The sequence below is a fragment of the Malus sylvestris genome, chromosome 16 (genome assembly GCF_916048215.2).
Source record: "Malus sylvestris chromosome 16, drMalSylv7.2, whole genome shotgun sequence".
Lineage (NCBI taxonomy): Eukaryota > Viridiplantae > Streptophyta > Magnoliopsida > Rosales > Rosaceae > Malus > Malus sylvestris.
Window position 1 is genome coordinate 7,192,265 of NC_062275.1, and position 15,231 is coordinate 7,207,495.

At 37.1% G+C, this 15,231-nt stretch overlaps 1 protein-coding gene across 3 annotated transcripts; it reads right to left on the reverse strand.

The window, feature by feature from the left end:
* Positions 1 to 4,952: 4,952 nt before the first annotated feature.
* LOC126608890 (probable LRR receptor-like serine/threonine-protein kinase At1g67720) lies at positions 4,953 to 10,679 on the reverse strand. 3 transcript variants are annotated; one of them, XM_050276906.1, is made up of 14 exons: positions 10,524 to 10,679; positions 9,655 to 10,192; positions 8,988 to 9,499; positions 8,753 to 8,882; positions 8,091 to 8,162; positions 7,930 to 7,998; positions 7,759 to 7,830; positions 7,573 to 7,641; positions 7,304 to 7,476; positions 6,863 to 7,231; positions 6,705 to 6,770; positions 6,440 to 6,626; positions 6,218 to 6,350; positions 4,953 to 5,420 (listed from the first exon to the last, which is right to left on the reverse strand). In XM_050276906.1, the coding sequence occupies exons 2-14, from the start codon at positions 10,107 to 10,109 to the stop codon at positions 5,091 to 5,093; spliced, it is 2,637 nt and encodes an 878-aa protein (XP_050132863.1). In that variant the 5' UTR covers positions 10,110 to 10,192; positions 10,524 to 10,679; the 3' UTR covers positions 4,953 to 5,090. The 3 variants fall into 3 exon arrangements, with proteins under 3 accessions (XP_050132863.1, XP_050132861.1, XP_050132862.1); XM_050276904.1 differs by lacking the exon at positions 10,524 to 10,679 and adding an exon at positions 10,317 to 10,498; XM_050276905.1 differs by lacking the exons at positions 8,091 to 8,162; positions 10,524 to 10,679 and adding an exon at positions 10,317 to 10,499.
* Positions 10,680 to 15,231: the final 4,552 nt, after the last annotated feature.

A 15,231-nucleotide genomic window follows, 5' to 3' on the forward strand; every position in this document is an offset into this window, starting at 1 on the left:
GCTTAACTAATAGCATCTTTAATGAGGTAGCATTTGGGTAACAAAGTTAAATTTGTTAGCCACGTAGAAAATACGCTCTTCAACTGAGGTGGAACCCAATTAGCAAACTAGAGAATTGGCAACTACTAAGTCAGTTGGTACTTCTTCAAGTTAACAAATTGGGTTTCACAATATATTTTATTCAAAAATATTTTTTAGTAAAGAGTTTTAGAAAAAAAATTTGGGCCAATGAGATATAATAAAGTTAAGATATCAATATTTTAAAGTGTGAAAAAATTTAAAGAGTTAGTTGGGGAGTGATTTGAAGTGACAAAAGTAGCACAAAAGTGTCAAATGGCTATAGAAACTTTTTGCTATCTCCTTTAGAGATATTCTACGTTGATTAAAATAATGTGCGCTCCTTTATGCATCAAAGTTTAAATTCTCTTTTCCAAACTTTAGAAGAATTTGGTATAAAATATTATTTCGGCTTTTTAGCAAAAATGATCATTGAAATTTGGATAACTTTTCACTTTGGTCCCTGAGATTTGAAATCAATAGAAGTGGTCCCTGAGTTTGTCCACCATCAATCATTTTGGTCATCCCCTGAAAAATCTCCATGAAATAAAGATAAAATGACAAAAATACCCTCAATTTTCGTTAAATCATTTTGGCCCAATGTTTATTAAGTTGAGGGTATTTTTGTCATTTTGGTCGCTATTTAACAAAAAATTTCACGGAATAACCAAAATGATTGATGGTGGACAAACTTAGGAACCACTTCTATTGATTTCAAATCTCAGGGACCAAAGTGAAGAGTTATGCAAATCTCATGGACAATTTTGGCTAAAGAGCTTTTTTTTTTTTTTGCAAATGTATATGGGAACCTTGCCATTTGATTCTCTGTTACTCCATTTGAAATTGACCTCATAAACTATTTTCTAGTAAATTAACCCCTTAAACTATTTAAAATCAACACTAACCCCTCATTGTCAATTTTGACGAAATTTCACCCATTTTATCATCAAGGCATACCCTAAGTGAATCAGATGTTGGTCATGTGCTAGTATTTGACCGCAAAATGAATGAAATTTCATAGAATATGCTGGTGAGGGATTGATTAGCTAATTTCAAAAAATTCAATGAGGTAATTTAAAAAAAAGAATAATAATAATTGTCCAAATCATCAATTTCAACTAAGATAATAATGAGGAGGTTAAACGGCAACTTACTCAATGCATATGTAGGTGTGTTTTTGGTTGTGGGTTTTTATTATATTTTTGTTCAAAATTGTGGGTTTTTATTTCTGTGTATGAGAGCAACTCCACCCTTAGAGCCCTCCCCCCAGGCAATCCACTATTCAATCCACCATGTGAACAGTAACTGCCTTTTGCATCTTCACCTTTGCACTTGAATAGCCTTGGCAATAGGCAATAAAATATTATTAATAAAGAACACTATGATCCTAATCCCCCAACCCCTGCAAAAAACACTATGATCATAATCCCCCAACCCGAAACCAATCTCCCGTATATCAGAACCAAAATCAAGACCTCCCACTTCCATAATTTCAATTTCCACAAGCTTTTCTCCCTCAGAACTGGAATCGTCAGCGTGCAAACCACTGCCCCAATAATAAAAACCAAGCTTACCCACTGAAGCAGCATCAATGCGTTGAAGTTCACCCTCTTGTACTTGTGCGGCACGTCCTCTTCCAGAAACGGGTCGTCGTCGTTGTCGTCGCCGTCGCGGCTCAGCAACCCGAACCTCATCTGACCCGATTTCAGGATCTGTCTCGACCGCGGGATCAGGCCCGACTTGAAATCCAGCTCCTCGGGCAGGTCCTCCCCAGTCCCCTCCTCCGTCTTCCCACGCTGCACGAAATCAAAATTATCGGCATTAACAGCACAGTTGTCGTCCCCGTGCCAAAAATCGATGCTAGTTATACTCCATTACACGACGACACCATGGCGTCAGCCTGACGTCACACCCCTCGGGCTGAAAGGCTGTCAATCCCTCACGGGCCTGGCCCTCGGGCTCCCACCCTCACTCGGGCTGCCCAACGCTGGAGCTGAACCCACCGGCCCTCGGGCTCTTTCCTCTCGCATGTACCCCGAGCAAGGTCCAACGGTGGACTTGTTCTAAGAATTGTTCATCTGCAATCATCTGATGAAAGGGCCCACATTTGGACGCTTAACAGGTGGAGAAACCCATATGGAAAGCAATATAAAACTTTGCATTATGGAAAATATTATTGTGGTGGAGAGACAAATAGGTCCCTTGAAACTTAATCAACTACTTTCTAATTCAAGGATTGGGGTCCACTATCCATTAAAACCTAAAAACAAAGGGGGCCGAATCCTATCTTATTCTTGTGGAATTTTTATTTTTAATATTTTGGTTTATGTTAATTATACCTAATTATTCTTGCGGCCTTCCTATGATGATTTGACATTTGTTTAATTGTATTGATTTATCACTTAATAATATTTTTTTTACATATAAGTGTAAGTTAAAAATTTTAAGTTCGAATACAGTAATTTTAATATATTTTTTTTATAGCAAAGTCATCGTGTGACTTAGCATGAATTCTGTCACATCCCAGCCCAGGTCGTCACATCTCGGGCCCGTTCCACCATCGTCGCACGATATTGTCCGTTTTGGGCTTACCATTTCCTCAAGGTTTTGTTTTTGGGAACTCACGAGCAACTTTCCAGTGGGTCACCCATCCTGGGAGTGCTCTGGCCTCCTTCTCGCTTAACTTCGGAGTTCTTACGGAATCCGAAGCCAGTGAGCTCCCAAAAGGCCTCGTGCTAGGTAGAGATGAGAATATACATTTAAGGATCACTCCCCTGGGGCGATGTGGGATGTTACCCAGCCCGTTCCACCATTGTAGCACGATATTGTCCGCTTTGGGCCACGACTACGTCTTCACGGTTTTGTTGCTGGGAACTCACACAAGAACTTCCCAATGGGTCACCTATCATGGGAGTGCTTTCGTGCACTACTCACTTAATTTCGGAGTTCCGAAGGAATCCGAAGTCAGTGAGCTCCCAAAAGGCCTCGTGCTAGGTAGGGATGAGAATATACATATACGGATCACTCCCCTGAGCGATGTGGGATCTTACAATCCAACCCCTTAGGGGCCCGACGTCCTCGTCAGCACACTTCTGGGCAGGGATTGGCTCTGATACCATTTGTCACATCCTGGCCTGGGTCCACCACATCCCGGGCCTGTTCCACCACAATAGCACGATATTGTCCGCTTTAGGCTCCGACTACGCCCTCACGGTTTTGTTTCTGGGAACTCAGACGAGAACTTCCCAGTGGGTCACTCATCATGGGAGTGCTCTCGTGCACTACTCGCTTAACTTCAGAGTTCTGATAGAATCTAAAGCCAGTGACCTCCCCAAAGGCCTTGTGCCAGGTAGGGATGAAAATATACATATAAGGATCACTTCCCTAGGCGATGTGAGATCTTACAAATTCTCTACTAATGACCTAATTAAAAATATAATTAAGAATTAAACTAAACCTAATATTGGGCCATAAAATTAGCACATGTTTCGAGTTTCTATAAAAAAATCCATTGGTTCTCCTCTATTGTGGTGAATAGATCCTTTTTAAGCAAATTATTCTCGTTAAAAACAAATTTGAATCAAATTATTGTTAGTTCATTGTGAGACTAAATCTACATCTTTCCTTTTAGTGTAGATAATATCGCTTATTCAAAAAAAAAAAATATTAAGACAGATGGTCTTTAATTTATAGGGCTCCTTCTCCATTTTCTGCTAAATTAGTCAAACCATTTTCACAAAGAAAAATAAGACATTTAACAGAAACAAAAAGAGAAGGTAACAAATAAAACAAGTGAACTTTAACGAAAAACTCATAGTACTGTTCACTTTAACGAAAAACCATATTTTTATACTAAAAAGTCAATCATGGTATTATTTACTTTACCCTTTATTTTATCTTTATTGTTAAAATTCAAAAATTTTAAGTTATTTTCATTAGTTTTCCTATAAAACAAGTTGCGGAAAATCCAAGTGGAACATCCCTTTAGAAGGACACTTGGGGGGCAAGTGGTGACAACACTGAGCGAGCCGACATAATTTGCGTAGGATTTGGCGAGATAACCCACACCGTCCCCGACGAATATATGGAATATATGCATCATACATTTCTATCCATGCTTTGTCTAAGTGCATGTCGTTTTCCACACGGTTACGTTTTAGCATCTTTTGCACGCACCATGGACGACTATAGACCGTTCAGACGTTATAACACTTCACTTGCATCGACAATTTGTTAATATAAATTTTTTAAGAGAAATATCAGTTTAATAGGTTGTCACGGGTCACGCATGTAAAGCAAATAATTAAGAAGTTGTCATGTCAATACAAATTCAAACGGAAATTAACCATGATGCAAAGGGTTTATGAGATAGTGTGCAGTCCAGGCACAAAAAATAACATGCCGAACTATTTAGTAAACCAATTGCTAGACCAGTTAACATGAGTGATTGATTGTAGTAAATACTCTTGTACGCATAACAAGAGTTCTTACTAAAACCATTTTACAAACTAAGGTTAATACGGCTTAATATACTTTTCACGATGTGCAATTTCGCACCAGAGGCACGTCCATCCACTTCAATAAACATAACCGACATGTGCGGCAACATATCATGTCAAACTATTTGTAATAAAAATTACTTCTCTATGTGTATACATAGAGGTGGATGCACATTGGGTGGTCCCAGGACCGGAGTTTAGAAAATATACATGTGAAGGTCTTCTATGGACATTTCGAATCATTTGTACGGGTCACTTTGTACCTACTAGACATATCTTGAAAGATTGCGTGAACAATACTCAAAAAATTCTCACAATATAAATTGAAATTTTTTTTATGCTCTTCGCGCTTGTTTTTATAAAAAACTTGTACATTTAATATTGAAACGATCCAAATTTCTAATCCTTGATTCGCCACTTCATATATATCGTGTAAAACCAATAATTACAATTTTCAAATGAGAAAGAAAAGTAATGTTGGTTGGTGTTAAAGTGGTGAAATGTCAAAAGAAAGAGCGTTCATATATCATCATCTCATCTGGCTGATGGGACTAAACAATCCTTGGACAAATCAGGGCCCTCAATTTCCAGAAAACTTGTTAGCAAAGTTTTCCTGGAGGGTTGTGCTTTTGAACTGCTACTGCTGGGTGATATTTTCTGGTTGGATTCACTGCCCTTTTCAATCTTCATAGCATCTTGAACGGCTACGATTATCTCCTGCATTCTTGGCCTCGAAACACCATGTTGCTCAACACACTGGATTGCTACTTCAGCAATTCTCCACATGGACTCAACTTTCACACTTCCTGCTAGGATAGGATCTATGATGCTTTCAACATCTCCTTTAAGAATCAAGGATCTTGCCTGCAAAACAACAATTTTGAGTGATTATATGGTGTGTATAAAACGAAAATTCTACTATGTTCCGGTGTATGATATACACGGGATGAATGACGCACTGGATGTGGAGCCAAACATGCAAATGTCAAGAATCAACCGGACATGGATGTTGGTTTATCATATACACTAGAGTATACTAGAAAATCCCGCGCATATCAACCAGTCATTGAATTTTTATTCCAGAAAAATTAGCAAAGCCCTTGAATTTATAAACCTGCTTTCAATTTGCCCCCTGGGCTTTCAGTTTGGTTATGAGTTCCCTAATCTTTCAAACGCACCATTTTGCTCCCAAATGTCAAATTTATCACATTTTCCGTTAGTTTTCTTCAAATGGATTGACGAAAAATAGCCTTTAAATGGACGGAAAACTTGACAGTTTGAGAGTATTGGCACATTTTAATGGAGGTGGATTGTTTCACATTTCCATACTCTTCCCATCCCTTCTTGTTTGTGTGGTCACGGTTAAGCCACATCAACATTTTATATTGATTTTTTTATAAAAATAATAAAACAAAAAGTAACAGGAATATAAAATATTAACCTGGCTTAACCGTGATCACACAAAACAGGAGGGGATGGAAAGAGTATGGAAATGGGAGGGCAGACAATCCACCTCCCATTTTAATAGATTATGGAGTCTCAAAACGAAATTCAAAGTCGAGAGGAGTAAACCAGAAGAAGGTACTAAGTTCAAGGGGTACTGCTAAAACTTTCCATATACATTTTTCAGACATGTTTTTTAAGTGAATCAGAAAGCATACCCAGTGAACAATGTTCAACTCAGAACCAAAGTCTTCTGTTGAAACTGGCTTTTTTCCTGAAATCAGCTCCAAAAGAACAACCCCAAAACTATACACATCACTTTTCTCAGTTAATTGCTGACTAGCATAATACCTGCATCGGACGATTAACATGGCTGATTAAGTGCATACAGGAGAGATTGTGAACATAATTAATTTTTCGTATACGAGTCATGGGCTTACTCAGGATCAAGGTAGCCTACTGTTCCCCGAGCCACGCTTGATAGATGGGTTACATCCTCTTCTGCTTGCCTAGACAATCCGAAATCCGACACTTTTGCTCTCATGTTTATGTCTAAGAGAATGTTGCTTGTTTTCACGTCCCGGTGGATGATACTAGGGTTGCAACCAGTGTGTAAATACTCGAGACCTATACATATTAGTGTCAATAGCATGCACTTGAAAAATGAAGTATGCATACATTAGTATCAGAAGTTCCCTCTTATACCTTTAGCTGCATCTTCTGCAATGCGAAGGCGAGTTTGCCAGTCTAAGTGCTTCTGGGTGGTAGAACCTGTTGTCACCAAATTATGTCATGGATTTGGATGAAATTGGTAGAACTAAGAACATAAACTCAAAGAACAACTTTTTTATGAGAGTGTAGACCGTGTATGTGATCGCGTAAGGTTCCATTGTGCATATACTCGTAAACCAGAATGCATTGATGTTCTTCTTCGCAATATCCAGTTAGAGGAACCAAGTTCCGATGATGAATACGTGACAAGAGTGCTACCTCAGTTACAAATTGCTTATTCATGTGGGTAGATGATTCTGCCATCATTTTAACTGCTATCTCCTTTCCATCTTTCATCTTTCCATAATATACAGACCCAAAGCTTCCTTTTCCAATTCTTTTTGAAAAGCTGCTAGTCGCTTCTTCCAGATCAGGAAGAGTAATGTAGCAAGCTATGCCTTCATCCATACGAGAAATTGAATAGCCAGTTGAAGGCTTGGTGCTGGCACGCAGCGAGTCACCTGATGCACAAGAAAAGATGTTACATTGCAGAAATTGTGAACCGCACAGCAAACAGATTCTTGCGTACAAACCTTTTCCATTACTTCTCTGAAAAGATGACTTTCTTTGAAGATTACGCAATATCAATAGAGTCCCTAATAATAACAATGATACAGTTGCAACTACTCCAACAGAAATTCCAATTATCAACTTGAAATGCTTCTGTTTTCGTTCCCTCTTACGTAGTCCAATATTATATTCATATCTGCATGATGAAATAGCATATCTGTCGATGAGTTTCTAGGCTACGATATATTGTCATGTTTGTTGCATTGCATAGATCAGTGAAAAGCAAACTTACTTAAATGTGATTTTCCCCCTTAACAGTCCTGCCGGAATTTCCCCACTGAAAGAGTTGTTCTGTATGTACCTGCCACATAAGGATTTCAGATAATCAGATTACAGCATTTCCCCACAACGGAAAATGTTCAATACTAATCCAAATGATACATGGAAGTATCCAATTCACAATCCAATGGCTACTTACAGTTCTTGTAAGCTTGGCAAGCTAGCCAGGTAAGAAGGTAGCGAACCACTCAATTTGTTGTTCTCCAGATGCCTTCCAAGTTGGCAAAATATGAAAGAAATGCATCATTGAAGGAAAAATATCTTCTCCGAATTCAAATATGTAAGTTTGGAGAAGATTTGAAGATCTTACAGAATCTTTAAATTGATAAGATTACTGATGTCAGGAAATTGTCCGGTAAGGTAGTTACCACCCAACCACCTAAGTGCACAGAAAGATAGATTGCAAGCAAACTCAATGTAATGATTAAAAAAATACAAAGGCGTGCATCTTTAGAGGATAATAGCACATACAACTCTGTCAACTCCTGCAGGTTTTTAAGCTCCACGGGGATTTCACCCTTCACATTCTGTCCTGATAGGTCACTATACCACAAGTTAGAGGGTTCCGTAAACTTAAAATGCTTAATATCTGTAGAGACATTTGATCAATTTTTAAGTTTTCAATCAAGACGAAATTTTCATGACCTACATTGTTTTAATTGCAATAGTCCATTGATGCAATACCTTGCACTGTTTTGTGAAAAAAGGGGTTTTAATAGACATCCATCGACAAACCTATAAGCAAGCAACTGTGCTGAATGAAATAACTAGTGAGTGATATCTTCCGGTGTGATGTTCAGAAGTGAAGATGAAGATCTGATATTTGAATGCTTGATGCAGAAGCAATTCTGTCAATGAATTCAGCTTTTGTATATCAGCACTGCACCATAAAAGGTGCTTTTGATGAACATTCAAAGCTAACTAATTCCATGACTCTAACTTTGAACCATTCACTTAGCGTCTACAAATTTCCTTTTGATTTGTATATTTTCTTTCAGATGGTTTTGCATGTTTCAAGTTGGTTGCTGCAATATTCAGTAAAATTTGTTGGCAACTAAGTATCCTAGTATTGAATAGCAATGTAACAGAAATCGACATGAAGCAGAGTTGTTGCGAAGGTATGAAGAACTTACATTTTTGTGATTCTTGGTGGTGCTGTGGAGCTACAATTCACCCATTCCCACGGAGTTGGAGCACAAGGATCACCTTCATCTACTGATAGACTTTCAGCAGCCATGAAGTGAAGCACATTCAGAACCGCCACTACCAATTAAAAACCAAGCATAGCAATCAGCTCATCAATGATAAACCGCCTCCAATCTGATGCAAACTTTTTTTAAATAAACAACACCAAGATCATGGACTTACAATCTCGCCTATCGGTCTTTGCAGCAATTTGAACATATTTACTTATCTCCATTGCATTTAGAAGCGGCCCTCGCGTAGAATCAGGGGTCCTAACAAAGGCAAATGATAGAACAAACTCCAGACTCACATTCATGTAGCTCGGCTCATAAAGCCTGTAGTCCCCATTTGCATTCTCAGCGATATTTACCACTGCACTATTATAGTCAGCCGAGAAAGGTTGCTCCAACTTGAATTTCCGGTTCTCATTTGCGCCTAAATCCTCAATTTCTGCAAAGTAAGCATAAGCTCGACCCATTCCTGGGAAGCCATCCAGATTTAATCTGTAGCTCAGCACTCCCTTCGTGCCAACTACCGCGGTCTGTATTACTTTAACAGGCGGGTACTCTCTACTCCTTGTGTCTACATCCCTTGATGTACTGATTCTTTCTGTACCTGGTGCCACTCCAACCAAATAATTCTGCCTTTTCACAAGATCAGAATCCCAAATTCTGTCATATGGATCATCCGGGTACCTGCGAAAAACAATAAATTCTCCCTCAAGGATCAAATCACTAGATGCATTATCCGAACCAGCCTAATTCTGGTGCTCAGTTCTGTTCGTCCAATCCTCTATTACCTAATGCCTTTAAAAAAAAATAAAACATCAACATCCAATCTGGTTTTCTACCTTATAGCATCTTTGCTTGGAGCACCAAAATTCACCCTAGCTGCAACTTTCAAGAAAAACTCATCCTCATAGTCCGTGGCATACATTGAAAGATTCAAAGGCCTCAGCTCCAAAGTCGATATAAACGGAAACCCAGTTGTTGCGCAACATATACACACATCGACAGAATCCGACGAAGCCCTAATGATCATCTCATTCACATATGTTCTTGAAACATCAAAAATAGTCACGGTTGCCCACTGCGTGGCATCCAAGTAAAGCTCGAATTTCGGATATGTGTCTTCACTTTTGAGACTGCCGTACTGAAATGTTGCCCGGACTAAATACCTCCTCCTCTCCACAGTGTTCAATGTATAGCAGTACTTCTTGCTGTCTATGGGAAAATCCCTGCGTCTCTGAAACTGCGACAAGTTTCCATTAGGGTTTTCGACCTGGACTGATTTTCCCTGGGACATGAGTCCCACGTCAGAAATCCATGCCAGTCCAGTGCTTGTGTCAGTGTAGTTACTTGTCCCTCCACAATCTATGCTCACAAAATCTGCATATACTCAATTCAAACATATCGTCAGTCTGAAAACCAACAATTCCTAGCAAAACGCATGCGTCTGTAATCATGAAAATCTCTTAAAAATCGGTAATTAAATACAGAAAAAATCACATACCTTGAACCTGGGAAATAACAGATGATATAAAGCAAAGATAAATTATGAACAGGAAGAATGAGAAACCCATTTGATCATTTCATGAGATAAAACAAACCATTTTTCTATGTTTTTTCCAGTGTTGAGAATTTGTGTTCATTCATTTGATGAAATCGAAACTGATTGTAATTAGGTTAACATGTTTGTCTAAGCAAGGGGTCCACGCACCTTTCACTTTTTTTATTTACGAGTCTGCAATGTTCATCCACGTTCGTTTCTTTTTTTCAGATTTTTGGAATCTTAGAAAATTAATTTCTGGTTTCATTTTTTGGTTTAGCTTTATATTCACTTTGAAAAAGAGTACCAAAAAAAGTCATTATTTTGCGTTTTAAAAATGATTTGGCGGATGAGCTGTGTTGTATGTAGATTTTTTAAACAATGTCTTGAAATACATGCGTGGCTTCAAGTCGTCCCTCTAAAAAACTTAAGTTGGTACACAAATTACTACTGATTTTTCTTGTAACTAACGATTGTAAACCAAATTATGATGTTGCATGTTTATATGTCGTGTTGCTGCAGATATGACAATGTGGCCAAGACTGACAGATGACACTTTGATTTGTTGCTATCAGAATTTTTATTGCTTTTGTTCTATTTACGTACAAGTTTGGTTGACATGCAAGTGTTTCTGGTTCTGCAGAATTCACTGTGTAAGTTGTAAGTGCCACCACCCTACCACTTACCACTTGCAATCCATTGTTGTTTGGGGTCTTTTGATATGGTCCAAATAATTAAAAGTTGGACCTATTTCAAAAGTTAAAAGTCATTAAAAATTTGACCTATTTCAAAAGTAGACCTATAAAATTGAACATATTTCAAAAATTCCCTTGTTTTTTTTTTCTATCGCCACCAACAAAAGCATCAATAATCAATCTTTTGTAATACCTACGAGAAATGTGCGGTTGAGATTTTGCTCTTTGCATCAACGGTTAGGATAAAAAGTTTTGGGAGAAATTGCACGAGACCTGCTAACTGGTTGGTACCCAAGACAAACCCCAGGAGAGATAAATTCACCTAAGAAATTCTAAACTACCTATTAATCTACAAAAAAAATAAATAAAATAAAATAAAAGTTATGGGCAATATAGTAAATTAAACACAAAATAGTTTTCTTTTCTTTTTTCACACCCTCGCAGCTAGGTAACCACATTAGTTGTCTTCATTTTCTCTTTCACGTTTTTTTCTCAAATAAAATAAATTTTTAGTGATGAAATAATCATCTAGAAACAGTCAATCGTTAAAAATATGAACATCCTAATCTTTTGAAGTCGTTAGCAAAATAATTTTGCAACCATTTTTTGTATTCTTTGTAAATTTTATTTTTACAATTTTATTAAGCACATACATAACATGTGTACAATTGTTAGTACATGATAATGGTAAAAACCGATTGAACCATTCAAACCTGTTAAACTAAAGGGATGGTTTGATTTGAATTTCACACTAAAAAGTGTAATCTTAAACTACCTGAACGAAACTACAATCATTTGGTTTGGTTTCGTAAGACCCCTTCCTAAACAGCCCAATATTCAATTTAAGGTAACTGTCATATATGTAAGAAAATTTAGTTCCTTTGTGCTTGTTTAATTCTTGAACTATATCAAATTGTGATGGTAATGTTGATTCAGTTGTGATGTGAAGCATAAACTGAACTGAATTGAACTCAACTCAATCATGCACACTTATGTACATGTACATATTCAGAGCAAATATTACAATTAAGTATGCAATCAAGGTTATCAATGACTTCCAATAATGGTATCGAGTACACATTGAAAACTATAAAGTCAAAGCATCAACACAACATTAATAATATTGAGACACATCCTCATTCTAAAAATATTGTGGTTAATTGTAAGGCACAAAAATACATAAAATTTACTCATAAATATAATTGTGAACACGGAAAATTCCTGAAACGAAAGAGACAAGAACAACGCGCACAAACAAATATTTGTATTTGATGATGATTTTGGGTTACAATCTCTCTCTATTTTGATCCTCTGATTCGATCTCCGTAAGGTGTTGATTTGTGGGATGTGCGATTGATCCAAGGGCCGTTGAGGCTTGATCTTGGATGAACGAGGATGAACGGATCTTCAAGGGCTTTTGGGCTTGATCTTGAAGAATGGTGATTGACGGATCTTCAAGGGCTTTTGGGCTTGATCTCGAAGAACAGTGATGAACGGATTTCCGAGGGCTTTTGGGCTTGAACTCGAAGAACAGTGACGAACGGATCTTCGAGGGCTTTTGGGCTTGATCTCGAAGAACAATGATGAACGATGAACGCTTTCTTCAAGGGCCGTCGGGGCTTGGGCTTGATGAACAGCGGATGAGCGGATTTGTTGGTGTTGTCGATCCAAAGGGGCCGTTGGGGCTTGATCCTTGAGGATGAACAGTTGATGAACGATGAACGCTTTCTTCAAGGGGCCGTTGAGGCTTGGGCTTGAAGGTGGATGATTGTTGATCCAAGGGCCGTCGGGCTTGATCTTGGAAGAACGATGAACGAAGAACGCTTTCTTGATTCTTCGGGAACCTGGATGCTTGAGAGCTTCGGAGTTTCAGAGCTTCAGAGCTTCAAGAGTTTTGCCTAATGATTTTTGGTTCCTCCCAAATGAATGAAATGGGCTTGTATTTATAGAATTTTCCAAGGCCTAATTTTGAATATAATATCTCAGATGAAATAAGTCGTTTCTGCCAAGTCCTATTTGATGACTTTTCCAACTCATTTCAATTTTCGTTTAGTCACACGCTACGTGTAAAATTTATGTAATACATGAGCGTTGACACTTTGATTTATCGGTCAACATTTATTTACCGAAATTTCGATGTCTACAATAATCTATGAGATTCATAAAGATGTAATTGACAATTTGCCAAAGCATATATGATCATCATAATAATAAAATAGAAACTTAACCGGAATTAGGATGAAAGCCATGACGAATTAGAATTTAGCATCTTCAGTGAAAGAAAAGGAAGCAACATTATCAAGACTTGATGGCACTTGCCTTAAAATTGGCTTTTGCTGTCGCTTACAACGAATTATCTTTTCTGACATCCCTTTTGGACCAACTTGTCTCCAGCTTTTCTCAAGTTTGAAAAAGGATGAAGATGATGACTTCATGCCTTATTTTTATCTTGGACACGATATATTTTTTGTATGTGGAAAATATAAGTGGTTGAATTTTTTTTTCAAGTATTTATCTATTTATATTATAATACTTAATATCGGGTCGTGTTTTTTGATCTACTGAAAATCTCTCTTTGGACACATACATTGCAATCCCTGATGGTCTCCCCCATCTCTATCATCACTAATAAGTTAATAACAACTCAAAAGGTAGATCATATATATGTGCATTATTAATATTAAAGTTTAATATTTTTTTTTAATTGTAAATGTATCAAATTCGATTTACTTGGATGACTAAAACGCCTATAATGTCATTATATAAAAAATAAACAATTCGTACTTAGCATTATGGTCTACTGATATTCTTCTTAACTTGTAAATGACAGGTCTTAGGTTCGATTATCGCCAAAGGTGAATTTGAACTACATTATTGCTAGCACATTATGAGGCTAAACCTATCCCCTTCCCCTTAGTGTAGATAATATTGTTTGTTCAAAAAATAAAAAATAAAAACAATCCAAGGGCAACTTTGAAGTAAATGGAAATGCTTTTCAAAGAACATGCGTTTCTCTAAAAGAAATTTTTATTTTTGTGCCAAAGTATTTTAAGAGTTCAATTATTATAAAACAATATTAGCACTTCTAAAAGAAATCTAACACTTAGTACTACGGTCTAGCGGTATTTCTCATAACTGGTAAGTGAGAGGTCTTAGGTTCGATTATTGCCAGAAGCAAATTTGAACCACATTATTGCTAGCTCATTGTTAGACTTAGATCACTACTTGCCCTTAATATAGATAATATCGTTTGTTCAAAAAGAAAAATAAACCTAAGCAAAAATTAACATAGATGAGAAGCCAAATATTTTCCATGAGAAATTAATCCGTTCTCAGTCGAGTAGATAGACGTAAGATCACCATTTATTGTGTACTTGCTGTTGCAGTCTTGGGAGGCGTATCAAAGCAGAAGATTTCCTCTACATCTCTATTGGACCCGGTTTCCAAGTCTAGGCTACAGCACAGAGTAGCAACAAAATTTAAAGGCCAAGCTCAGGATGGGCTCAAGTCCATTCTAAGGGTCCACTATATTTGACACCTAAGCTTGGTCACTATTCATTACTTCTGACCCCACACACTAAACACGTATTTATCAATCGGGTCGATTGTGTATTCAAATATACATCAACGACTGAAAGTTACTTATGTTCGCATTGCTAGTTCATGCAAAGCATAATTCAATTTATTGTGGCTGTGTTGTGCACAGCACAATGTGGCTATTTTGATACTAAGAGTTAGAGAGTAATGTTAAGGATGTGTTGAAACATCTCGTATCGATTATATTTTAAGGAAAATAATAGTTTAAATATTCTAACTTCACACCTAATGGATTGTGCAGACATAATTATTAAGTTGGAGATAATATCAGTATTGTTGAAAATTGAGCTTTGGCCATGTCATATATGAGTGAAAATATAGTTAATTTTCAAATACATAATATTAATAAATATAAAATAAATACATGTATAATAATACTAGTGTATTAATACCATGAGTATTGTTAGGAAAACCATATATTTATACCACATTGGTGTACCATCACATGTGAGATGAATATAATCAATATCTAATAAATTAATTAATTGATGTGCCATGTACACATAACTTGCAACATCAAATGATACATAAATGTGGACGGAAAGTTACCAACATAGATATAATGAGGAGCTTAATACTTTGATTAA

Excerpts from the sequence above, each read along its gene's own strand:
- LOC126608890 (XM_050276904.1), bottom strand. The coding sequence starts at position 10,386 with ATGGGTTTCTCATTCTTCCTGTTCATAATTTATCTTTGCTTTATATCA. Across the intron at positions 10,193-10,316 it reads TGTTATTTCCCAGGTTCAAG|ATTTTGTGAGCATAGATTGT; the intron begins GTATGTGATTTT and ends GAGTATATGCAG. Across the intron at positions 6,771-6,862 it reads CTTACGCGATCACATACACG|GTTCTACCACCCAGAAGCAC; the intron begins GTCTACACTCTC and ends TGGTGACAACAG.